Source organism: Lasioglossum baleicum, chromosome 2 (genome assembly GCF_051020765.1).
Source record: "Lasioglossum baleicum chromosome 2, iyLasBale1, whole genome shotgun sequence".
NCBI classification, from domain to species: Eukaryota; Metazoa; Arthropoda; class Insecta; order Hymenoptera; family Halictidae; genus Lasioglossum; species Lasioglossum baleicum.
The window spans coordinates 18,132,449-18,159,832 of NC_134930.1; the positions used below are offsets into that span (position 1 = coordinate 18,132,449).

The following is a 27,384-nucleotide window of genomic DNA, read 5'->3' on the forward strand; positions in this document are numbered from 1 at the left end:
GGGAATAATAAACGTCGCAATGGGATCGAGCATTTTAAATACGTTGCCCGAGGGTGGGACTGTAACCGACTCGGTTAATAAATATTTCTACGTTTGTTCTCGTGCGGATCGTTTATTAACAGTCTTTCCGTTTGGACGAATGGAAAAATGAGGCGAGCTTTACGAGATTCTTTCCAATCGAAACTGACAAACATATTTAGAGAAAATAGGAATAATATTTTCGGGCAAAAATGGGGATTCTATTCGATGTTCAAAATAGAAAACTTCGTCAAGTTCTTGAAGGAATCCAAATTTGAAGTGGCTTTAAAAGCCATGAGATCAAATAGAACCGAAAAATTAGCAGTCAATCAGTCCCATTGCAAAGCGAGTCATTCAGCCTCATGGGATGTAACCAGTCGAAGAAGACGTGGAGCGTCACCGAAGGGTGGGTCACGAAGGAAAACATTCTCGCGGGCGAAGAAGCGTCCGCGTAACCCGTAGCTGGCGGCGGATTGCATTAATTCCGTGCACGACACGTAACCCTAGCAATAAAGTGGCGTAATTGCCGATGTGTCCGTGCCCTTTGGGCGAAGAAGAGGAGAAAAGCCCATTGGCGTGAGCGCGGAGGACGAGGGTGGAAGGAGGCGGTCAGGAAAAGGGGTGGCCTTACAAATCCAGCCCGACGTGCCCCACACGGAGCAGACAGCGAACGAGAGAGCAAGAGAGAGGAGAGCCGACTTATGCGGGCCACGTGCGCCATTCTAATTTGCTTACGAGCGGCCCCGGCCGGCCTTAAAGCAGAATGCGTTACGGGGACGCCGAGAATACGTGCGACGCGACGCCGAACAATGCCCCCTGTCCTGCTCCAGCTCGCCTCCTTATTGTTTCTCGCCTCCAGCCCAGGACCTCTGGACATGATCCATTCGGCCGACATTTTTCTCTCCGGGCTTTTTTTCATCCTTTTCTCTTCTTTTTTTTTCACCAAGGACGAAAGTTGGGGCGAACCGGGCACGCGAGCTCGAATAAAGGAGTCAAGTGGCGTACCGCGCGCGAACACAATCCACCCTGGATCCAGTAAATGCTCCCGACGAAGACAATCGGGGGATCGTTTTCTATGGACCCCGGCACCGTGGAACCGATAGGGCGCACCGAACGCTGATGGAGTAATCGTGTGAGCGTGAAACCGGCGCCGGATGCTTGAAAAATATGGCCGAGGATGTGTGCGAAAGTCCGCTCCTACGACACTTTTGCCCGTTAACCCTTTCAAATGCTCCCTTTCGTTTCAGAATTTGGTACGGCACATATTTTTCTTCTTGAATGGAACCACAGATTCGAAGATTGAAGCTTCTTCTTTACAATGAGCCCTCAAAACTTTACATACGATTTCTTTTCAGTCATTTTGTTGAGCTCTGAGTGAAAGGTGTACCGCTACCTTTAAAATAATGTTCATTAAGTCAGTGTTTCAAATGTTTCAGTGTTTTTATTAGAAATGCAACGAATTCAATTTGCGGAATTTTCGAGATGAAATACGTCTTCGGTATCCTACCCCTTTGATCAAATAAACAACGAGTAGAAAATTAGAAACTATAGGATTATCAAAATCCACGGTGAGTCCATTTTTGCTAACGTTTACCAGAGGAAGCAACATGAAAACGTTGATAGCATTTTTGCCGAAGCTGAATATGCTTTTATTAAAATTGTAGTTTGTATATACCGAGGGGATTAATTTAAGCAATTTTTCTAGCAGAGAGGAGAATCGATGTTCAGGTTGGGAAGAGGCGTTGCGAATTTTATTCCATTCCTTCATTTCGCCGGTATCCTATCCGGGCCAATTTAAATTCCGCAGGAGACTCTCACGCGGAAAGCCTGAAGAACCTAATATAATCCCGGGTACAAGGGGCAGCGAGTACGCTCGAGATCCAACCTGCATACATTTCCCAAATAGGCGCGTTAATGTTAAGAATATCGCGCGCGTGTTTTCACGCCGTGATCGTAAAAAAATAAGGCGTGACGAAAATGTTAGAGGGGCTGCACGATCTAAATCCGAGCCGGATATGTCCTCCCTTATCTCCGTTCCATTGTAAGACGCCCTTTTAAATTCTGTTTATACGCCCTTTAACGCTGGACTGTATCCCCTGCTCGAAAAAATAGAAGGAAAAAATTAAACGACTGCGATCTAAAGATTACAATTTTTTAATTTCTTATGGCTTCTTTAAGACTAACTTTTAAGTTGATGCTTTTCGCGAGAGACTGAAAAGAATTGTGAGTTTACGATTCTAGTTTTTTAAATATTTTTTTAATTTATAAACTTACAAATATATTTAGTTAATATTTATTCCTTTCTGACTAGTCAATCAATTTGTCACTCTAAATATTTAAAATAGATGGCTGCATACAATATTGGTCTTCAAAAAGGAATAAGATCAATATCAGTAGAAACAGACGATTTTAGTCAGACATCCAACAGACTGCTGCACGAAGTCTTGCAAAGAACATTGTTAGCACTAAAGCACAATAATATAAGCACATAATAAAGCACAAACATATGTTATGTTGTGCCTTTCATAAATGCATAAAGATTCGCAGCTCAGTACAAAATTTATGTACAAACTTGTGGTTGCTGGTTCGTCAGTCAGGATGAGCCAAACTTTTACAAGAAGTATTTATGCTGATTTTCGTTCTTAGGGGATGAAACAACCCCTCGTTGATTAAGAACCGTAAAAACTTTTGTTTCAAAAAGACGGTAAGAAGCTCGTGTTCGTTAACAACGCAATTCCCGTGCTCGCGGTGATGCGTTTGGCGTTCGTTAATTCGATAAATTAGACGTTGGTGGCGTTAACGTAATTCGAGCAGTCTCGAAGGGCCGCCTTTAATTCCGTGTAAATACGCGAACGAATAATTTACAGCCGGAACCCGGGATGAAATTCGCGATTTGACCGATAATTCCACGAAGTTATGCGCTGACAGCATTTGCATTGTAAATCGCGATGTCGCCGGCCGGATCGTTTAAGGAACGCCGACAAACTTTGTAATCGCGTACAATTCTCGAAGTGGCGGTTTTTCGTTGAATAATTATTAACGCCTGCATCATCGCGACGTTGCCCGACGTCCTGCCAGACGTTTAACCGACACATCTTCCTTAACATTATCGGGTGAAAGTTAAAAATAGTAACGGTGACCGGACCTTATCGCTTTCCATCGATCTGCGGACCATAATAATTCGCATAAATTAGCGACCGTCGAACGGCTCATTAATTAAGACGAATGCATGGCCGCGATTATTTATGCATTTATTTATTTATTCGATAAGCCAATCGTGTTCTATAATCCAATTTTATTCGTGTCTGCTGACAATGAGACTGTATGTAACGTGGAATGAATAAACAAATTTGTAATGTAAAAATCTGTTGAACATGATTAAAAATTTCAACGAAGAAATTACTTAGTTGTAACGATTGGTCATCTTTAATATATATGAAACGATTGGTAACAATCGATCAGTGTTATTATGCTTGTACATTAAATATGAATGTATAAAGTACCAGAAACTGTAAAGTTTGATGAAATTAATGTAATTTTATTATTGGCAGGGTTGTGAGTAAAATATTTAAAAACAAGTGAAAATTTGGAATTATTATGAATGAAATACAGAAAATCAATGCTTCTTCTATAAGAGAGCAACTAATTATGAACTACGATGTATGTATAAATTATTGTCGCAAAATTAATACAAGACTTCTGCTTTAGTCTTGTTACACAGCCTCCTTCAGTCGATCAAATGAGCATGTTCCTAATTTCCGCGAAATAATATTCGAAAGCGAAAGCCACCATAAAAATCCGCAGTCTATGAATGAAATATCAGTTGTTCGGAGACACGGCGGCCGCAAAAAGAATTAAACTGCGGGCCAATCGCATTAAGAACAATTTCCATTCATCGCCGCATAAATATGTCGAGTTTGCCGGGCCGGGTTTCGCACAGACATCGAGCGTTCAGCGATAAATATCCAGCGCGGTGCAGTGTATCACGTCGAGAACAAGGTGTACAATATCGGCGGGGAGATAAACATTAATTCTTCAGGGATCCCACTCACCGACACGATCTATGTCTTCTTGCGTATAGTAGTGATGCATCGTCGCTGGCTGGGTCGGCTTGCGGTAGCAATTGAATCACTCGGGCGACAGTTTATGGCCGTACGATGATCATCACGACCAATACAGCGGTCACTTTACTCCGCTATTACTCACTTCCATCTCAAACAGTCGCGAGACCGCCCATTCGCCACTTCCTGCACCGTATTGTTCCGATCTCCGTCGGTTGCAGATCGCGACGCACTAGAGGCTCACCTGATCCTCGACTTGAGCCTGACAGGAGCTCCGAAGGACCTCCGAAGGATCTCCAGTTATTCGAAAATAAGAAAAAAAAGGCGGAAGCCCTAGAAAATAAAATGAACTCCGGAGCTTATCGAGGGATCCTCATGAAAGGGAAAGAAGCATCGACTCTGGAGCATCGATTTCGGTATCTAATGAAGACCAAGGATCCTCGGGAGCACCGACACACCTTCCGGCCGATCTGCACCCCCGCGGGGGGTGGCGGAGGATGCACTTGCACACGGAGGAGAGAGCCGGTTAGGCGACTTGAAGCGGTGTTTACAAAGGCCACGCTGAGCCGGCGATGCGCTCCCTCGGAAAGTGTCTGTGTAAATGGTCACTCGGTGCACGGGTACGCGGCGGCCACGCGCAAGGTCCTTGTCCACGGTTTTAAGGTTATGAGTGTCGGAGGCGGGGATGGACGGGGATAAACAGGGATGGAGATGATGCACTCTCGGACCCGGTGCACGCGGCCGGGTTGGGCCCGGGGCTACTCGGCTCTTCTCAACCGGCGGATCGATCGGCCCGATGGAAATTTGCGAAACGACACGGCGACATCAACAACAATCGCAACACGGGCCGAAACGACAGGTCCGACAACATTGTGGTGTGGAACACGGCAGTCCGTAAAGCCGATTCTGCGCACACAGTCTCGATATCGCACGGCCGGAAAGCTCGACGGCGGCCACGTTACGCAGAGAGACGACGCTGGCGCCATCCGCGGGAGCGTCGATCGCTTAACCCTCGCTACTCGGTTTTCCACCCCCGCGCCGGCACATCCCGCTTTCTCTGCCACCTACCGCCACCTAGAACTACCCCTGAACGACCACCCCCTCCAACAACCCGGTACACTCTCCCTCTTCAGGCACCGCGTCCCTGAATCCTCCGCGACGCAAACGTTCGCCGGCCTACACCGACGCTCCACCGCTCTGCCAGCCACCCCCGCAACGCTCTTCATCCGACCCGCCACCCGGTGGCTGCGGTATCGATTGGCCCAGTTGTCCCTCGTCAGAACGCGGCCGTCGCACCAACATTCTAACCACTGCCTTCTTCGTCTTCTGCCTCCTCTTCTGCTTCTTCTTCTTCTTCTCCTTTTGATTCGGAGTCTCGTTTTGATGGTTCCGATGCAGGACGATTCGGATTGGTTTAAGGATGTGTTTTGGGGTCGATGATTTCTTTGCATGTGTAGGGTGTTTGTCGTTGATCTATCCTCAATGTATACAATGTTGGTCAGCTGAGTTTAATAATCACGTAGCGTCTGATGGAAAGTTTAATACTCGGTTGGCAGAGTATCAGGTCATTCATGATTCATTTGAGGCTAAATCTGAGACTGAAACGTAAGAGTGTTTCTAGATGTAAAGACGTAGTTGGGTATCAACGTCGCCCACCAGCTCAGTCTCGTATGTAACCGAACTCTTGACGTATAGGATGTTTGTTACCTGAGTTTGATAACCGACTAGCGCTGGTTGGTCGGAGATATTAATCCTTGGATGAGGGTGACGGATTATTCGTGACCCGGTATGAGGTCGCGTTACGTTGCAGTCAATACAGGTTTCGCAGACAGTGTTCCAGCCGAGGAGGATTCATCGGATCGAAGTTTGACCGATGGCAAGATTAATCGATGACAACGTTGATCGATAGCAATTTTTAAGGTATCTTCTCCTGTACCCTTTTTCTGCCTCTTCCGATGGTTACTTCGTCTTCCTCGATTTCGACAGCGTTGCCAGGCAGGGCGCTCGCTGAATTGAGAACGCTTTTCGGCTTTGACAACGTCCACCGGTTTAGCTTCACTTCGAAGACCTGTTAACGTGTCCGAACTCTCTGTGTATAGGTTGTTTGTTAGCCGAGTTTGATGACCGCCTCGGCATTTGATGGGGATATTAAACCTTCACGGTATCGGGTCATTCGTGACCCACTGCGGGGAAAGTTACGTCGTAGTCGATACAAGTTTCGCAGTGTTTCGATCGAGGCGAATTTGCTGCAGCCTAATTCGATCTGGGGTCAATATTCGTCAGTGACAATTAAACTGCAGATTTTTATTCTGGGAATACAAGGATGTGTTGATAGGATTATAGTTGCATTTTAGTTATCGGAATATTCACTCGGTCAGCTTCACCCGAAGGATCCAGTGACGTTAGCATACACAAACTCTTGATACATACGATGTTTGTTAGCTGAATTGGATGGATGTCCAACGTTTGATGAGGATATTAATTCATGGATGGTTGCGTCAGGTCATTTGTGACCTAGTATGAGATCAGATTACATTGAACTCGACACATATTTCACCGACACTGTTTCGATCGAGCAGAATACAACCCGTAACCGGGGCTAATTGATGACAATATTGATCAGCACTGTCTTTATAGCCGCCAGATTCATAGTCAACGAGGATCCGTGCCCTACATTTCTTCAGTGGTGTCAATCTGTGCAAAATTAATGGAACCAATATTTTCGAAATCAAATTTCACGATGAATCTCTCGAATCACAAGTGAGCCAGAAAAATCTTCTCTCAAGGTCATTTCTCAATGAGACTTCAAGTTCAAAAAATAGTTTTTAGCAAACATTTCAATGCTTTAAAAATACCAATGACCTTGAAGTCTCATTGAGAATTGACATTGAGAGAAGATTCTTTCCTATAAGGACTGATATTTGTGGATACACCCTATGGCACTACCCCCACCAGAAAGCATTGACCTATCAACGAAAAGGTTACTACCGCTCTGAATTTCGATGCATCTCGTGCGAGTATCGCCAGGTTCGGAATCGCGTTTCGCGAGTATATCAATTCGAATCGGCTTCCATATTTCGCCGACTGGATCTGCATAAATTATTCTAAACTGATTTCGCCGTTCTGTTTCGGTTTCAAGGTTCGAATAGCCGGTATTGTAGTTTTACGAGGCCCGTAGACTGTACACGGTTTCTCGCAGAAATATTCAGTGGAACTTTGAAAGCAGTGCCCCTCCCGCCGTTCCTCCTACGATCGATCATGCGAACAGTTTCGTCGATCCGGGGGCCGGTTCATCCTTTCGAAATTGCACGTCGACGATCGAGGAGAACGAGAGAGAGGAGGATGAGAGGAGGAACAGAGAACCGTCGCCCGGTGGATTTCCCAGCATGATCGAAAGTTCTCGCAGTATTCCGAATTGCGTAACAACCGTCTACAATCGGGATCCGGCAGTTTAGTAACTGTCCTCCGACGGGCAAGTTGCTTCGCTCTCGAGAGCATCCTACGGACAGGAACTGAAGTCCACGGCGTAGACCCGTGCAATTGATTCGCCTTTGCCCAATTCAACGACTACGACGCTTTTTGCTAAGACAGCCTCTCGGACCGGTTAGAGCAAAACAAGGCGGAAGTTCGCCCCCGGATCCATCTAACTCCGGCAACTACTCTTTGAACAGGATTCCTCACAAAAGTACACGATTTTCGCACTACCCATCCGTACACACTGCCCTAAAATTAGTCCAACTTCCGCGAGCAAGAGAGAGAGAGAGAGAATTTCGGCAACTCGAAGAATTTTAAAAGCATACACGCTTCTTCCGCTGTTCTTCCCGCGAAATCAGGTCGGCTAAGGTCGCGCGCGGTCATTTCCAGTTGCGCGAACCTAATTCCCTCTTCACGCGAATCCGAAGTAACACGGCGCAGAGAACAAAAGGCAATTCCAGCTTCAAAAGGTGCATTTTGTTTCACTCGGTTGAGATGGCGATTGCCTCTAATACTTCTGTAATTTATTTTAGGGTTGCACAGTGATTAGATCTTCGTAGACAGTTTAATTCATTTACTTATTTTTGTCATAAAAATAAATAGTAGCAATTCTTTAATTTCGATGTGTGGCGTTAATAAGAAGCTAACTGGTCTTCAGCTATGATTTAGCTGTTCACGAGATGAAGAATGAGCGAGGAGGAACGTTCGTAGGCCGGTTCATTAATAATACATCGGTCCCCATAGATTTCCCGTATTTTTCTGGCGATGCGTTTCCAGCGATTCATTAATTGCTGACCTTGTTAGCGTAGCATTGTGAAGCGGTGGTCCCGCGACGGTGCTTGAGCGGCGCATGGGACAAAGACGGGAGCGGGTACGAATAAGAGCGAGAAACCGACGAGGAGGGCGAATCTCGCTTGGCATTGTCATGCATTCAGCCCCGGCAGATAATAATGCCGGGTCTCCTTTGTCGTTTATGCGCCCTCCTGTTTTCTGGCTCGCTCTAGTCACGATCGCCCGGCTACCGTTGCCCCGTATTCCCCGTGTCCCCGCAGAGGTCGCTTCCCTCCTTGTGACCTCGTGCGCAAAAACGCCGAGGGCGTAGGGCTAAGGGACACACTAGCTGCCGGAGAATTCCCGCATTTCGACGGAATTGCTCGGCCCATGTGTCTATTAATTCTGACAGCTAGGTCTACGAACTTATGGCACTTCTTCCGCCATTTTCGTGACGATTCCAGACGCTTCCGACGAATTACGAGCCTAATATTTCGAAATATTCCAGAGCGTGTATGTATTAACAATTTATCCACCAATGGATAATTAGGAGTCTATTAGTAACAATAATACTACTGGATTAGTCAATGAATTAGTCAATAACAATTTATTTGGCTTATAATATAACACCATCACGGGAAAGAAGAAGCGCAAAAGTCTGCCCCCAATGCAGCAATGATTTATTTCCTACTCCCATAGTCTCATAAAACAATAAAGAAGAATAAATGGAAATAAATGAACAGCTATGAATAAGCAGTAAGAATAATGAATAACTGCACATTGGAAGGAATAAACTTCAAAATAAAGCATTACACGAACAAAGAAATGTACACACATGTATATACGACCATGAACTGTAAGTAAGACTGAATGAAACATTGGGAAAATGACATTCCAGTGAAAAGAAAGTTGAAAAATGGTTCAAGAAAGTTTCACTTCCATCTGCATTTGTATTCCAGTAAGAACACAATAAAGTCACGTTATTAGACTGCAGAGTTTCATGCATTTATCAAGAAACTGAGTGAAATATAAACCGGTAAAAAATGAAAGAACGCGGGGGTCGTCACGAATTTCGGATATATTCGAAAAATTACAGTCCGGTAGAAAAAAGAATTGATAAATGACTCGAGAAAATTCCCATCTCATTAGCATTCGGAAATTCAACAAGAACACAATAAAGTATCATTACTGGTGCACGTATGGGAGCAGTGTACAGAGCGACCAAGAATCAGAGGAAAATTCAGAGAAAAATTCTCGAAAATTCCAAAGAACGTGAAAAATCCAATTTTTGCGGAGTTGGTTCGCGAAGTTCGGACATGTCCGTATTTTTTATGCATGCGAACGCTCATGGAAATAACACAGGGCCGCGTGTCGGACCTCGACACGTCGTTTCCCTCGATTTCCCGAAGTAGTGCCAGAAAGAGAGAAAGAGTTAGAGCGAGAACGAGAGCAAGAGAGAGAGAGAGAGTGGTGTGCGGCCGTGTAATTTAAACGAAATCATAAAAGTACGAATCGCCTGGTGCCGTTCGCGTTGAAAAATCGGCGCGAACGTGCGCGCGTACGTGACGATGAATGGCCGCCGCTTTACTTTCGTTATTTTCCGACCATTTCCCCTCGCTGACGTCGAATGTCCACACTATTACAGTGGCGCTGTTTTACCTAAAAACCAATCTGTAACGTATGATGCATCGCCGAGTAGAACCGTGTGCTACGAAGCGGCCCGGCACATTTCCAACCGGGTTGATCTATGTCGGACAGGGACGAGCCATCGGCCTGTTTTAGGGAAACGATCCGCTGTCCCAGGGGTGTGTTTCGCTTCTGCCCGCTTTGTAGCCCTCGGTGATACAGCATTCATCATTCAAACATCTTCGGAATCGTCCTCTGGACCCGTCCATTCACAGCAGAATACGATCGCGTCGATACGAGAAAAACCATCGAAACATACTATATCGTGCGATACGTTCCAGCGAACTGGGACGAGGCTACATCATTCGAACGATTAAAGATAAGGGAAAAAGTGATAAGGCCGAATCGATTGGCCCTCCATGCTCCATTCTTCCACCGTTACCGATGGAATTGCGTTTCTTTCGCGCCGCTATGGTCGCTTTCCAATAGAACACTCGCCAAGTTTCCTTCTTTTTGCCTTTCGACAACCAATTCGGTGGATCTTGCAAATTTTTACGCGATCAGCACGAGCTTGAAAATCGATTTTTTATATTAGCTTGATGTCAAACGTCTGTTCTTGTCTCAGAAATGAATACACGACTCTGAAGAATTAAATTATTGTATATTTTAGTTATATGACAGAACTTTTAGTCTAGATTAACAACGTGTATACTTAAAACCAGCGTTTGTCATATTGCAGCAGAACGGGAACACACAGTTTCATCAAATTCAGGTCAGTGGCGTCCAATTTTGTTTTCCATTTTCACGACAGATGAATGTAAACCATCGCTCTCGCGCAGTAACTATCCTCAAAGGCTACGTTTTAATAGCTCCGAAATATTCGTGGGAAAAATAAAAGTCCGCCCGGTTGCCTGGAAAATGTAGACAGAATGGTGGCGTGTTTCCGTGAAGACGAGAGCACGAACTTTCGTCGGAGCGGTTTCAAACCTGTATTAAAAAATTTCTGCTTTGAAGCGGAAACGTCGTGTGAACTTAGCTAACTCTGATATTAAAAAAGATGCTTCCGTAAAGAACATATCTTCAGTAAACCAAACGAATTTCACTTCCAGAATCAATTCGGAAGTACGATTTCTCTGGTCAGACTAATTGGAGGACACAGCGGAACCTAACTCAACCACGTAGTAATATGGGCAATTTTCGTTCGCGAACGTTGATTTTCATTTTAAGCACTGTATGAAGCAATTAGAGCAGATTAAAAATACTACATTAATCGGGGAGTTTGTATTTCCTCACCAAAATATATTTTCCTCCGCAAGACAGTCCTGTCTCTCTGCAACGTTCATACGAGTTCGAGAAAATGCCAGCAAGCGTAAGGCGCCGCAAACAATTACCAGCAAGCGGCAACGGTTTAAAAATCATGTCACGGTCCCGCGTGGAATTTCATCGCTGTGAATCGCGAGTGGTGGCGCAATTAACGGATAATTCGGTGTTCAGCGTGAACGTCGGCGCATTCCTTCGGCGGCGTAATGTTTGCAAAGATATACAACCGGCCGAAAGTAAACCACTGCCGACGCGACGGATTCCTCGGAGTGTGTCTGGCCCACTAATTACAAGAGCGGGGAGGGGTGCCGCGAAATTACATAACTTTCTCGCGGGTGTAGAGCGTGCTCTAATTCGCCGCGGCTGATCGTTAAAGGTCACCGACACGTTGCGTCGCGTCGTTGTCGTCGCGACGTCGCTTTATTGCAAATTCATCGGGGACTTTTTTAACGAGCCCCACACCTAACCGAACCGCGAAGAAGCTCGATTTATTCCGGCCGCTGACTAACCACTCGCTCGGCAGACCTCTTCGTCCCCCCCCCTAATCATCGTTTTGCAAATTATTGGTGGGCATACCGCGTCGTTTCGCGGTTGATCGTGGCACTGCAACGCGAATATAATGCACCTATGCGGCATCTCCAATTAACGCGGATGGCATCGTTGCATTCCAATAGACACAAATAAACGTGCACGACGAACCTGTGCATGTATACGCGTGTGCGAACGCGCTCGCGCGCAAGCGTAAGCATTTCTCATTATTATACAACCGCGCACGCGGCCACTCGACTATCGTATAATTGCCTTCGTCTATACGTACACTTCGTTATCTACGACTCACCGGTGCTAATTATCTTGCGTTTTACCTTTTTCACTCTGTTTTCACTCCCCTCTCTGGGCAACGTCCTCCTCTATCGGAGAGAAGTCGTCGAGAGACTTCGCCAGCTTTTTGCCAAAGAATTTGTTGGGCAATGTCGTTTCCAACGTGAACCCCCGGAAAAAAATAATTGACCCACTCTTCAAAAAGGTTCGCCATCACTGCCCTAGGACTTGCCCCTGGCGCCATGGATCGGCAGAAGACGACCCTGAAGTGGGGCACGGTCGCCGGGGAAAACTGTTTCTGCTTTAGAGATTGCTACGCATGATCGTCCTTGGTGTATTTTGTTTATGTTGTTGTGGAGAAATTGCGGAGCGCTGGAAAAATTTTTTGTTGCGGCCAGTCTTGCAGCTGAGTGATTTGATGGTGCACGATATTTTCGTATAAACTTAATTTGGCTATCTTCAAGTAAATTGACAATGACAGGGAACGTGTTAATACATAAGAAGTTTATATTGCCTGAAATTCCGCAGTACAGATATGACTTTCGACGCGACTAAGGTAAAAACTCCTACGCATAAAAAGTTCATAGTAGAAACTGTCAATAGATCGCTGACGGCGTCGGACAGCCGCGAAATTCAGCAAGGACGTCGCAGGTGCTGGCTAGCTGAAGTTCAAGTTTCCGAAAAACAGACGCCAGCTCCGGCAAAAGGCTCGGCCCGTTGAAAAAGCCAAAAAAGAGCGTCGCCGGTAACAGGATTGCCCGTGACGGCGCTGCTCGGTCGGAAATCAAATTCCGGGGCAGGGTCACGCGGCCAGATGGAGGGCTGATTAAATCAACGAATCGAAACTTCACGGCGAGTCGCGGTCATTCGATTTCGCCGACTCTGGAAGGCTTTCGTTGATGCCGAGCCGGCTAACGAAAAGTTCTCTCTGGCCAGCGAGACGCCGATGGAAGAGTTAGAGGTGAAGGGTGGAGGACCTGGCTAGCACAAGAGAGATAGAGAAAGAGGTGGGAGAGAAGGAATCACGAATGGAGAAAGCGAGAGAGAAAGCCGACTGGGTGGTAGCGGTCTGTACCCTGTCGCGAAGGGGTTGAACAAGGACACCCTGCCAGCAGGGAGGATCCTAGAGGATCTGAGGGAGAGGGAAGAGTGACGAGAGCACATCCACCGAATCACAAATGAGTTGCGAGACTCGATTAAGCATCTTCCGGATGCATTATTAAGGGTACCGGCTAAAGGGTGCGGTGAAGAGGAGAGCGGCGTAACGGGGTACGAGAGGGGGTTGCAAAAGTGGACGAGCCAGAGGGTTGGTTAGAGCAGAGAGGGAGGTGCGGAGGGTTGGCAAGGTGCAGGGGAACGGCAACTAATGGGTTGTAACTAGTGTGTGCAGCGGATTATACCTTCTCGGTCAAGCCGGTACAAGCCAGCGCGCGCCGAGGAGCTCGAGTGGCTGCTAGAGAGAGAGAGAGAGAGAGAGAGAGAGAGAACCACCGGATGCGCGAACAGAGAGAAGAGAGAGAGGATCCTGTCGAGGCAGAGGCTTAACCCGAGACTTTATGAATGCCCCGGCACCGTGGCGCAAGAGTTCAGGTAAGATAAGGGCTTTCCGCACCCTCTTTCGTCCCAGTCGGCCCGCCAACCGCTACCAGACAGGTCTCTCTCCTCTCCTCTCTTCTTCTCTCATCCCAACCGCGCCGAAAACGCAAGCCATCCCCGCACACCTTGCGCCCGCGAAATCCGACCGACGGTTTCCCGGGCACGCAACCGACAACAGACAATCCGGCCGCGATGCTTAACGTCAGATTTCGTAACTCCTGTTAGTGTGTCTCTTCTCTCTCTCTCTCTCGCTCTCGCGCTCGTTAATATTCGAACGGCAATCTTTCCGGCTAAATCGCCGGAGTTTCACGGACCCCCGTTGACGGGATAATTTCGTTGTCGTTTACGGGAGCACGGTGCACCGTGGTCTCGCGAATTAACGCGAACCGAGGACGGATTTTCACGCTGCCGGAGCCTGAAGTGGCGGTCGTGGCCTGTCGAGGGTGAACGTGAAGTCGAATTTACGGGATCTCGTTTTGGACGAGCGTCGGGGGCTCTGCTCATTGGAGGAGATTGTGGTTATTGTTTTTTCAGCTTCGGGAGCAAAAAGTTGTCGTGAAACATTAAAATGAAAACGTCCTCGATTATTATAATTCATGATTTTTCTAAGAGATTTGATCTCAATATCTGCAATTTTAATATCAAGGTAATTATTTAAGATGTACAACAACAATTCTAATCAACGAATCACACGCAAGAACGCAATATCTACACCTCATAAAATTCTACGACCTTCAAACACCATAAACAAACATGATCTGCCTTCAGCAAGACATCAACCACAAAACCCTGGAATCACAATCACCCAACAACTCTAACAATAAGAACCGAAGCATTTCCACAACTCCTCAAAGTATCTCTTAAACTAGACAACAACACGATTTCCCTCGTAACACGAAACTCCGTTGAAGCTGTGCGTATAATCCGTGCAACAATCTCCACCGGGCCATAAATGACCGTCAATTTCCATCCGGTGGATAAATGAATTCCATCGTGAATAATGAATACCAGCGATCGGGGGCCGGCAACGTCCGGGGTTTGGGGGGCTTAATACAGAAATAAAGAATTCATGGTTGTTTTTAACCGCCATCCGGGCGATGACTAAACTTCGCCGTGGAAAGCGAGGTCATGGGGTCGACGGGGGTGGAGTAGGGTTGGGGGTGGCTCGTTGGTAACGAACTATGTCGAGTGTCGCCTCGTTTCACGTGGCCGAGGGAAACAAAAAGCCTGTACAGAGCAAGAGCTGATGGTTGGTTCCGACTGACTCGGGTCGAATGCCTGCTCGTAAGAAACGTGAAACGTCTCGTAGACGACGGGTCCGATCCCCGGCCATTCCGCTCCCGGAAGTACCCATAACCGTGACGGCGGGTCAACCGGTGGGCACTGGGGACGGGTAAGAGGCACGGCCACGGCGGATTTCAATTTCATAACGCGCGAGGACGTCGTTCGATCCTTATTCTCGCTTATAAACGCCCAACGACGTCGCGATAAAAGTTACCCCAGCCCTCGAGAGCGACAACCTGCGAGAAACGACGGAGTCACCGTTGTTGATGAAAAGATGGTGGCACGGTACTGTTCCAGAGTGACGACACTGGGACGTACACTGGATTCCGGTGACATCCAACGAACGAATTAAAGTGGTACCCGACGACGAAATTTGCAAGTTGTTGCGTCGTTTGCTTGAAACTTTAGCACCTGGTTGTGGGCTCCAGTTTGTTTGATGATTGAGAGTGTGGGTTTCATTTCAGAGGGGGTTGAAATAGGAATTGGTATTCTTGACAGTTGGATACAAAAATGTTTTGAAGAAAATATCGTCTACCATCAATCAATTTATCGAGTTTTCTGTTCAAGGTCACCTCAAGGTCATAATATTAAATTCTTTTTCTCTTGATCTTTACGATTCGGAAACTCATGATTTTACTGCGTATGTTTATAACTTCAATAAAATAAGAAACTGGTGGTTTTACCGACAGTGGTAGGTCTCGTAATACCATAAACGGAAGTGGCTCGAAGAGGCGCGATGAAGGGGTCGAGAAAATGCGAGAAACGTCCATCAACCCTGTTAAAACTGTACAGCCCAGTGACGCAAGGGACGTCGACATGGGGAGAGCCGTAACTCGCTTAAAAATCTGTTAAAGTGAATATTATTTAAATCTGGCGTCGTAACAGGAATATCGCGTGAACGATTAGCTTGGCGGACGAGGAACACCGCGGGGCGGCGGCTACCCTCCGCCCGCGTTACTATCGCAGCCGCCGCTGGCAGTGGCACCGCCACTACCACCAGCAACGCCATCAACGCCACCACCACCATCGCTAGCATCCCCATCATCGCGACCGCCGCCACCACTACCACCGTAGCCGGCGGATAACCTCCGCATGTAATATTATTTCAGGTATGTGTGGACAAGAGCGAGCGAGCTAGCTACCACGTAATACTCGGTGTCCAACATCTACCGAAACATTACGTCTGGATCATTCCTGAGGTAAGTCATTGTTAACACTAAATCAACTACCAAATCAGTCAAAATATCCAGTTCCAGATTGATTATCTCACAGTTATTGAAATTATAAAGATATAATAAGAAAATAGAGATTATAATAAAAATAGCTAAAAATCTGGGTAGATACGCTGTTGTTATTTTCATAAATTAATGTAAAACAGTGACTTTTAGTGCTCCATAAAATTAAACGAGTAAACCTAACGCAGCGTTGTGCAGGTCTGTTGTCCGTTTAATTCGCGCGATGTTCCGTCGCTTCTTAGGACGGGCGCTCGCATAAAGGACGTTCCCCGAAATAAATCCCACTGGCTGGCAGGTCAACGAGATCGCGGTGCAGAGTGATCGCGGGCGAGGTGCATCGGAAATGGGCCGTGCGTCAAGCGAGCCGTAACGACGCGGCAATCTGCGGCGTGGGTGAAACGTAAACAAGCATCGGACGCCGGCATCGCGGCGCTGCTGGCTGCACTCCGCTCGCTTTTGCTCGCGGGTCAACCCCCGTAATGACGCGGTACATTTGAACCCGGGGCAGATATCAGGCAGCGCCGCACAGCGCCGGGTTCGAGATAACCGGGAGCGAGCGAGTATGAGCTAGCAAGAGCAAGAGCGTCAACGACGACGCTGCTGGTTGAGCGGGAATAAAAGCAACAGCCTGGAGAGAGCGTTTCGCAGATATTCCGTCGGGCACGCTATCTCTCTTTATGGTGGCCGATTGCGCGCTCGCGTGCTCCCAGATAGCCGTGCAGTGTCGTGCACGCTCGGAACGGGACGAGCCGGGGGGCAATGTCCACGCACACACGCTCGAATTTCTACATAGGCCTCTGGAACACGTGAACTGTATGTACAGGGTGTACAGAAATTATACGTCGCGTTCAAGGTCGAAAGGTGAATAATTTTCTTATTGCATTGTAGTATTTTCATCGCGAGGATAAAAAGTGCAACAGGAAAAAACTGAATCGTTCTCTTGAAAAATGTGTCTCAAAATTCCTTCAGTATCCGGAAATGGGATGTTCCTGAGATCACTTGAAGCAACATTTTCCTTTGCAAAAATGGCGTCCGCGGCTTTATTAAGGAATTATTAACGAAAAACCCACGGACCAATCAGAGCAGTGGGCCAGATCGACGCGCTAACTGTTCATGAGCAAAAAATCAAAGTCCTCATATCGATTTTTAACGAATGTACAATGTTTTTTAAATGTCCATTACATTCGAAAACGATAATATTAATTAAAGTTATTAAAAACTCTCGTTACAATAAGCGTCCAAAGATCAAACTTTTTCAAATACGATTTATCGCCGAGAAAATTCCTTTTCTTCATAACGATGTCCTGGAAAACCTACTGAAGATTAAGTGCCCAATTTTTTTTTATATGAAGAATGTATATCTATGTTGAGAACGCACCAGGAACTAAACATTATTGTTCATAATTTGTTATAAAAAAAATACTTAATCAACTAAAGCAAATCGTCAAAGTTTTTCACCTTTGGTTAAGAGGAACTATAGTATAGATTTTTGTTTATTCATAGATAAATAGAGTTATAAGCAGAAAATCCGTATGATCAATCGAATATAGTCAGTAACTTTGTAAAATATAATACTTAATCTAGTTTGAATTTTTGTAATTCTGTAATATAATTTTTGTAATATATTTTTTATTCGATAATGTTATAACTGACGCCAAGACAAATCCAACGACCTATTCAACGTGGTCTTTATGTTTTGAAATAATGGTGAAATGGGCGTGAACTGCTAGCGCGTCGATCTGGCCCACTGTGCGCCGGGCCGACTCTACCAACACGCGCCTAGGTCGCGCTCTCATTGGTCCGTGTTTGTCGTTAATAACAAAGCCGCGGACGCCATTTTTGCAAAGGAAAATGTTGCTTCAAATGATCCCAGGAACCTCCCATTTCCGGATGTTGAAGGAATCTTGAGACACCCTGTATAACACAGTTACGGAAAGACTGCTGTACATCAAATACTGGTACTGATACGTTTGTCGTTAATCTCGAGGTTCATTCGTTCAGTACCACGTCACCTCAAAAACCATCAGCCATTTCGCAGAAATACTCATAGAACAGTCGCGGAAAGCTGTTCGCTGGAGAGACCCCTTTCCATTTAATACACAGGAAGCCGAGCAAGGTTGAACAGGAAACATCCACGTCCGACGTATTTCCTCTTAGACGGCGTGTCGCGTCAGCTCGCATTCCACGAGCGTGGCCGGTCATCTGTATCCGGACAGACGCGAAGTCGGAAGATTTATCTCCGTGGTGGCGTAATCACGGGAGCATCTCCGCTGCATAACTGTCAGCGCGAATAACGCCCGCCTCGACGCGTCGCCGATGTGACGCGATCAAGATTTCGAGGCTCACCCCCTCGTACGCGTGACGGTTTGCTTGATTCACCCCCTGATCTTTTTTTTTTCCTAGGGACGAGGGGTTCAAGGCGGGCACGCATCGATGGAACATCGTTATCGGTCGTAACACGCGTCGATATTACGGACATAAAGGCCGAGCTGGCGCGAAGTAATTCCCGCGAGCCAACAGATAACATCGAGTGCGTCCGGTGTCCGAAACGTCGTTATCACTTTACCTACCCTTTGTCCCGCCTTGTATCGCCATCGTCGATCCAGATCTAGAAGTGTTACTTTCGCTATTGTCCCCTGTCTACTGTATTGTCCGCTCTTTCGTGTTTAACGGTAACGGGAATGGGGAGAATGCTTAAATGTCGCGCGCGTTCAACCCCCTACGTATTTATTCACGTTTAGTATGATTAGAATTTTTTTCGATGCTTATAATCGTTTTTTGTGAGTTGGACTTTCCAGGGACATCATTTTTAGAAAGTACTTTCGTCTTGAGATTTACGTTAAATATAGACAACCAAAAAAAGTGATACTCGGTTAGCCACGAGGAGGATAGCAAGTTTCCTCGGACGAGTTCGCGAACTTTATTGTAAGACCCCATCTTACGAGGGTGCTTAGTCATTCGGAGTGGGCGGACCTTAACCTCATACTATTTGGGGATATTAGAGCTGGAATTAGTCTTGTTAAACAGTTCTTAGGGCGATGCTTCTTGAGCAGAAGAACGGCAAGATATTGGGGAAGAAATCTGCTTGAAGACTTCGAAAGTCTTGACTAAAGCTCCCTCTAGATTCGATGATGGTAATCGTGGTTTAAAATCGCTGGTGTCTTGCATTAGGGACAGAAGGGAGAACGCGTGGAAAGGTATACCGTGAAATAAGCAGGTTTTAACACACAGACACAGATCCAGTTCAAACACGTTAGGGATTTATTGATACTTGACTATCTGTATAGACTGTATACAGGGTGGTCCACCTAAAAATATAGCCAACTAAATATTTCCTATATTTGTGATGAGTAAACTGCAGATTTTTATGACAAAAATGGGTACGTACAATTTAAAACAGTGGAGGTATTAAAAAGATTTAAGGCCACCAGTGTATTAGTTTCACCTTAATGAGATAATTAAAAGAAGAATTATGTTATTTGGCTCCTGTGTCTTGCAATCAATGCAAACATTTTTTATTTTGCATAAAGATCCGCAGTCTAGTGATGACATAACAAGTGTTTTTAATGCAATGTAAACATTATTATACTTTGCAAATTTTATTTTTTCTCGAGATCATTTTTCCGGAGTTTTCCGGAGATTTACATTGCATTAAAAACATTATTTATGTTATTAAAAATAAAGGAGATATGTAGGTGGCTTCATTTAGATGGACCACCCTGTATACATTCGTATATTTTTCTACAGGACAACGTAAAAAAAAGAGTTTGCTGTGGTTATAGAGAAATTAAAGGCGGACACATGTGCTATAATTTGGCTAAAAGTGGGGAAAATTATTGACACAAGTGTCGCGCCGATAGAAGAAAGCCCGAAATGTACGAGGGTCGCAAACATTTCGAAAGGCTGTTCGAAGAACGTTCGCCGACCCCAACTTAATCGCGCGCATACCATATGTCCGGGCACATCCGGCACACGGTTATGGCAAACGTGTCGAAATTGTCTCGCCGACATCTCCGGACCCATGTTTCTCGACGTTCGCGAATCTCTTTTTCAAATCTTGTCGATTATCGTGCATCGTGCGCGAGAACGAGAGCATGCGCGGGCGCGCTACCCGATGGCAATCTATGCAGATTTTATTCCGCGAACATCGGACAGATGCCACGGAACTCGTTCGTCCTGTTGCATATAAAGATCATGCATTCATTTAAATTTGTTTGCCCGCGGAACGGTATTTATTTTGTATTAAATTGTTTTCAAGGGGCGGTTTATTTCACGAAGATGTCTCGGAAAAATATTGCGCTGCCGAAATATCGAGCGTGCAAAAAAGAAAGAACTCGAATCGCTGAAACTCGTATGTCTCTTGATTTTACGAGCGACCGGAGCGATTTGCAGAATTTTTATTTCGAATCGTCTCTAGAACCAACAATTATTTCCTCTGGAATTTCAACAATTTATATCTAAAAAATGATTACAGCTAGGAGAAAGTTGTACAAGTAACAATCAATCATCATGGATAGCTCTATTTTCTTATAATTTTACTTTTTCACGAAATGTACTTTTTCTACCAGGACTTGGTGCTGCTTTCACCAACCTCGAGCCGTTACCTACCCCAAAAGTGCTCAAAGAAAATTTGAAAAATGCAGGTCCAGTTTGATAATCGATACGGTGAGACAGTGTGGTTAGGGGATGCTCAATGCTCGCTCGTGCAATATAAATAGAGCAGCCGAGCCGAAAATTGACAGTCCGTATCGAGGCATCGAAGGAGCTTCCCTTAGGGACTGGTTCTTGGTTGTCTTCGGTTACACGTGTCCCTTCTGTTCGCCTCTGACCTCCAATCCGGAAACCGTCTCGGTCATCTACGACTGCCAATCCTCTTTCGGCTTGACAGTACGTCACCACTGTTACAACTCTCTTATCTAAACCTTTTCTGACGTTCCCGAGTTAAGTCGAGGAGCCAGTGAACGGTTCTTTAGTTACCATTCGAAGGGACTCGGCTCACTTCAAAGGGCTTATCTTGTCCTGCGAGACCGCAGAAAGGAACTGGGAAACCGGTCGCAGGCCTTGAAAGACTTTCCTCGATTTCAGACACGTTGCTGAGAGAATTTATCTGGCTGGTCGTTCGAAGAACTTTCGCGATCGTTGTACATGAATTATTAGTTTTAGGACACTTGGTTGAGATTCTCCATTGAATTGTTCTATGTAGCACGTCTGGTAAAGATTATAGATTATAGAATTGCAACAATTGGGGAAAGAGGGTGCCTCTGGAATAGCCTGTAATTCGACCAACAGCTTCTCGATGACGAAAATATCGTTGTAAGCTGATTCAGAACGGAAATACAGGGCAGTTTCAGTCTCCGTGCATACAACTCGATTCCCAGCGAACGGTAAAATTGGCAGCGGGTTCGTTTCGTAATTAGCGTGCCGTTTAACTGCGACGATTATCGCAAATATCGCTCCGAAGGTTGTCAATGGCGTTATTATTAGGCATCCGGTTAAATATGCACTGTACACAATTCTCGGCCAGGTAGTTTCGTGGAAATTTTCAAAACGTTGAAACGCTAATCCGATAAACACCCACAGCACAGCACAAAGCGGGTCACTGTGTAAATTTAAAACAATACGGAGAGGGGGGCTGCGTCACCGATCCCATTACCAGATGAAAGTCCTTTGAACGGACCGACACACTCAAATTTCGTAGCTTTTGCACGGCACTCTATAACTTTCGACGAGTTCGTTCCCGCTAACCACTTCATCACCAGTCAAATCAAATTTTTATCTTTCACGTCGAATAAAACAGCGTTTTATTTGTCGAAGTAGACAAAATGTTTGCCGCGAATTTTTCCATCGGCGATGATATTTTTTAACCGTTTAAAAGTCGCTGGTAACCCGATGAACGCCGGCGAGATCGTTCTATAAACAATTTCGAACCGATTTTTCGGTTTAGATTGTGCTGCGCAATTTTTCCAGAGAATACGAACTCCATTCAATTTTATAAAACTAATTTTAAAGGGGTTACTCGATTTATAATTCCGAGAAGATTTACCGATAAATTCTTTGACTTTTACGTAGAACATGTAATTACATATCTCAATAGTAAAATTATAAATTATAAAACCGACATCGTTCAGCGTTATGAAATCAATTTTAATGTGGTTCATTATAAAATTTATAATTTTCCATCCTTATACTTAATTATTTTTTAATCAGAACTATTTTAACGAAATAGGATGTGTCTCGTGAAAAATAAATCGCGCTAGTGCTTCATTATAGAAACACGTTAGAGTTTTCAGCAACTTTCGGAGCCAATAAAAGATTTCCAGCGGAAGCGGGATAGACTAAAGAACTAAGTGGAATTATTAGCAAAGCATCCGGTATAAATATGACGAGGTGGATAACGACGTAGCCGGATATTCGCGGAAGATTCACGGAATCGTGGCAATCCGGTTTTTATATCTGATACGTTAGCAACGTTTCGCCGGCCGTATTTTCTCTCTCAGCGACACGACACCCGGAAAGGGAGAGACAGAATTATGGAGATAGCATTAGAAAATTTATACCGGCACCTCCTCCAAGCCCGGGCTGCTGCCCCGGAAGAAATATGCGCGAAGGGGGATAATCGGATTGAAGTTACTGCACGTACGTAAATGCGCATCGGAAACACGTTATTCGGCTATTTTTAAAAGCTGTTTTCCACCTCATAACACTGAATTCGACAAGTGCTGGCTGCGGCCCATCCCCGGCATCAAATGCGGGCCGGAAGTTGCGGAGCGCAGCAGAAATTTTACAACCCCCTTACTTCATCCGACGTGCATATTGCTGTCTTTCCGGATATCTCTCGCGCGCGAGAACGTTTCTGGTTACCAGACGCACAATTTTATTCGGCTCCCTTAGTCGACCGAATAGAGAGACTTCGCTGGCAAATCGGAACCGTCGCGATTTACGGTCGCGAACCTCCCCGGAAACGTTCCATATATTTCTAACGGCACGGTCCAATTCCTGTACTGACTTTTCCTTGGTTAAATTAAAGCTTGCATGATTTTACAACGGCCCCATTGTTCATCTTATGAGGCGCCGATTGGTGTGAAACAATTTGTTCGGCCAGCTCCGACTAATCAAGCTGAAAGATTGTAAGAACGTGAATCTAAATCAGCAAAATCTGAAACAGTCACTCACGTGACTTGACAGTGCTCAGAGTGAAATTCAGGAATCTATAAAATAAGCTTCACATAAAAATCTAAAACAATTTCTATTTGGAGCGAAACGGTATAAAAGCACTAGCTCCAACATAAAAATCTGAGATAGTCTGTAAAACTAGCTCTAACTATAAAAATTGTAATCAACCCCTAAAATAAGCTCTATGGCATAAAAATCGAAAACAGTCTCTGAAACAAGCTACTGCACTTTGGATGGTCTAAAATTAGTCGCCATTAATGCTATTCGTCAAATGGAAACCTCAGAAATGAAGACCAAGTATTTATAGACCTCTACTGGAAATTAATTGAAAACCTTCGGGAGAACGTAATGTATATGTAAGAAATAATTAGTTCAAAGTTGAAAATCAAAGTTTATCACAATGATAACGGAAAGATCAACAAGTAAAAATTCTGAAGGCCACGTATTGATCTGTACACGCGAAACCAAAGATCCATTTTCATCAGTGTCAACAATAAGATCGGCTAAAAATTTTTAACCATGTCGAGCCAGCCGAGATATGTTAAAAATGTCGGAAATTCACAACTGAACCTCGCAAAGAGCCGCAGTTTTGCGTCACCACCGTGCGCGAACGTGTTAACAAGGTCTGCTCGCGGTGGTTGTTTTGAAATCTGACCTACAAACCAACTTATTTATATGAGTTTATTAAAGTTCCCCTCCACGGCGAACCTCGGCGACAAGAAAAACAATGTAAAACTCTCTTTAAACAAAGTAAAACTTCCGACCGGCAGATTTGTCATTCGCTAGAAAATGGTGGCTCGCAACAGTCTCGAAATAACGATGCAAAAGTAATGGAACGGAAGAAACCGGGGGTGGATGGTTGTTGGAGGGGGTTGAATACGAAGAGGGGAAGGGGGTGCGGATTCTATTAGATATTCATGGCGAGGACTATAACGCGCGATAAATGACCAAGAAAACAGCGCGGCAAAGGCAGCCGGAATACAAAATAGGCGGCGGTGAATGAAGAATCCATACGAAGTCATGTGAAGCGGGAGCCCGGAGTGCGTGTATTGATCTTCGGGGGTTTAGGCGGGCAGAAAACGGGGGGTGGGGTTTGGACGCATCGGTAACGGGCCATGAGGGGACGAGGGGTGGAAAGGATGAGGTCAACGAAGAGTTACAGTCAGCCAGCCTCGTGTCATTTCCTACCCCCGTGTGTGTGTTTGCATACCGCCTGTGCGCGCGTACCAAGGACGACCTTGGGGATGCATCGACGTCCATGGAAATTACGACCATCAATTTTTATCCTGCAGAAAAATCCAGCGATATGTTAGACACTCGGCCGAGGGAACAAGCGGAGGAGAAATTGCGACCCGGAGAAATATCGCCGATGAAAATTCTGACACCGATGTGACCGCTTCACCCTCCCGTCACGCGTTTCGCCATTTGCAATTATATTAGCTAATTTTACTCTCTTGAATTAAATCGACACTGACGTCTGCTAACCCTCTACTTCGATTGGTATAATGTTACAAGCCAAATTCAATAATGTGTAATAAATATGTTGACTTTTTTTTAACGTGTTTTTTTTAAGAATAACATCTCCGAAGGTCATTTGAAGGTCAACATATTATACGTGATTGAATTCGTTTTTCCCTTAACAAATACCATAATTTTCTTCCTCGAGAATTATAATTTAGGATCGTCCTCGATTATCATTTAAATGCAGTTCTTTCTTATGCAGCTATTATGATGCTCATTGCACGTCTTCTCTCACGGTTTGTCTTTTCCACCCTGGGAGCATTGAAAATCCTCTGGCCCTGCTTTTGGTGTTATTCTCGAAAGTGTGATTATATCTATCTCGCCTTTGTGAAATCAGGTTTTAGTGAATGCGGGCCAAGGATCCTCCACCGCTGCTATCTAATTTATAAGCCGGAGTACATTCATCTTCGAGTAATTGCAATGGTACTGTTGATGCAGTAAAATAATATATAGAAGTGGTGTGGTTGCTAGATAAAAGTAAAATACCTTTTCATGCTATTTCCAAGTGTCTGGGAATTATACGTTAGTCTGCAATAGCAATGTATATTGCAGGCAAATATTTAATTACATTAAATATTTAAATGACGATTAAAATATTTGGCCGTCACGCGCAATTAACAAGTGAATTTTTCATTTCACCGATATATAATTTAGCAATGAACTAAAGTAAGTACTTAATTGTCAGGTGGATTGTGGCAATTGTATTGATCAATTAACCGTTAATAGGATCAATGATTGTCTCTCAATGACTGTCCAAATTGACTTAATCTCTAAAGAAATATTTGAGGACGCAAGTATTAAATATTCGTGTTGTTTTAGTATCATGATTATAGTTGAAATATTAGTCGAACGTGATAAGTGTGGTGAACATTATTCTAATACGCGTAATTAGCTCGAACAAACGTCAATTCAAAAGTAAATTCGATATTAATTTGAATCTAATAAATGATTAACGATTAATTCTTTTAATCAGCGAGGAATAATTAATGATTGACATTTGCAATTAGCAGATGACAACTAATTCCAACAATCGATTTTAATCACTGAATTCGATTGTCAGCGTTAATGAACCAACTAAATAAAAAATTTTCTCTTTCTTCTATCATTTATTTAGCGAACAAGGATCAAAATTTTCATTTACAAAGAAGATTAGCTTCTACAATTTCTGCGCGAGGTCTTGACCGATACAAAGCGCGTGCGAGAGAAAGCACTTTAGGATCGGAAGACACGGTAATTCCCGTGGGCGGTAATTCGAATTAAACGGAAAATATACAAGCAGCGTCGTCGTTGGCCGTCGCCATCGTCGAATAACAGACCGAACTCGAACAGCCCGGCGTAGTTGACCAAAATGGAAACGAGTTTCTTCCCCCGTCCCGCTTTACAATTCCGTGTGAATGACGCGCGCGGAAAACAGGTGGACACGGAAGTTGGTCTGCGTTGAACAGCGGAAGAACCGCGATCATTCGCATGTTCATTAAAACGCAAACGAATTCTACGCAGTCCTCCGTACCGACCTGACTCAACCAGACGCCATGTCTCCCATGCTCTCTCTCTTTCTCTCTCTCTCTGTTCATTCGATACGCGCGCCTATATGTGCGCTGGAAACCATTATCACGACGATCTAAATCATAAACGCACTTGACAACGTTCATCGGCTACCATAAACTAATCAAATATTCATACGACCGGCATGAATCGCCCTTTTGCGTCGGATTTCATTAATTTTCATTAATAAGCGGGAAACTTTGCACCGTGCACCTATTTTAATGACTACGACGTGTTCGGACCGATTTTATCATATCCTAATGCGTTTGCTATAAAATTGAAATAAAAATTAAAAATGATCCGAGTCCATTGTAACAAACAAAAATTACTACAATATTATCGAATAATTCTTGAACTGTGGTTTAAATTGCAGTTTGGGAGGGACTTTATATTTATCATTCGCAACGCGTGGAATTTTTAGATCAAACACCGGATGAAATCGTGTGCAATAAAAATTTCAATCCTACACAATAGTGGATAAAACGTTTAAAAGCTTTTTTTTACCTGCGTGTCCCAATGAAACTCAATTGGTCGTAAATTGCTGTGAGTTTTAAACTCTGAACTACTGCATAGTTCACGCCAATTCAAATATACATAGTTAGTTCAGGGTAGGCTTGAGTACTCCACCGAAATCAAGAGGATTTAAGCCACGCCCACTCGCAGCACTTTATAGAACAGAGCAAGTGTTCTGGTCTTCGGAACTTACGCATTCGAAGCAAAAAAACATTTCATCTTGAGGAATGAATTAGATTGCAGCAGAAAGGGCGAAGAAAGGGTCACGCAGGTGCAACGAGTAGAATGTGTTAAGTCGGGGCGAGTACGTACTCGCAGGTTCCGAGTAATTCCACGTTCGAGGAGAGAAACATCGAGCCATTATGTCGGCCGACAAGTCACCGGTGTCTCCCCTTTCCATTACCACTTTCGTTAAGCAGGGTACCGAC

The 27,384-nt window shown here is 44.8% G+C and overlaps 1 protein-coding gene across 15 annotated transcripts in view; it reads right to left on the minus strand.

Moving 5' to 3' along the window:
- The window catches only part of Ten-a (Teneurin-a transmembrane protein), a 782,863-nt gene that overhangs the window by 284,439 nt on the left and 471,040 nt on the right, over positions 1–27,384 (minus strand). The window contains exon 1 of one of the 15 annotated variants that reach the window (XM_076447175.1): positions 4,071–6,717. The exons of 13 other annotated variants lie outside the window; for them this stretch is intronic. In XM_076447175.1, coding sequence (XP_076303290.1) covers positions 4,071–4,110 — 40 coding nt within the window. In that variant the 5' untranslated portion in view covers positions 4,111–6,717. Of the gene's footprint in view, positions 1–4,070; positions 6,718–27,384 lie in introns of those variants that run through there. One more of the 15 variants, XM_076447177.1, reaches the window with a different exon arrangement.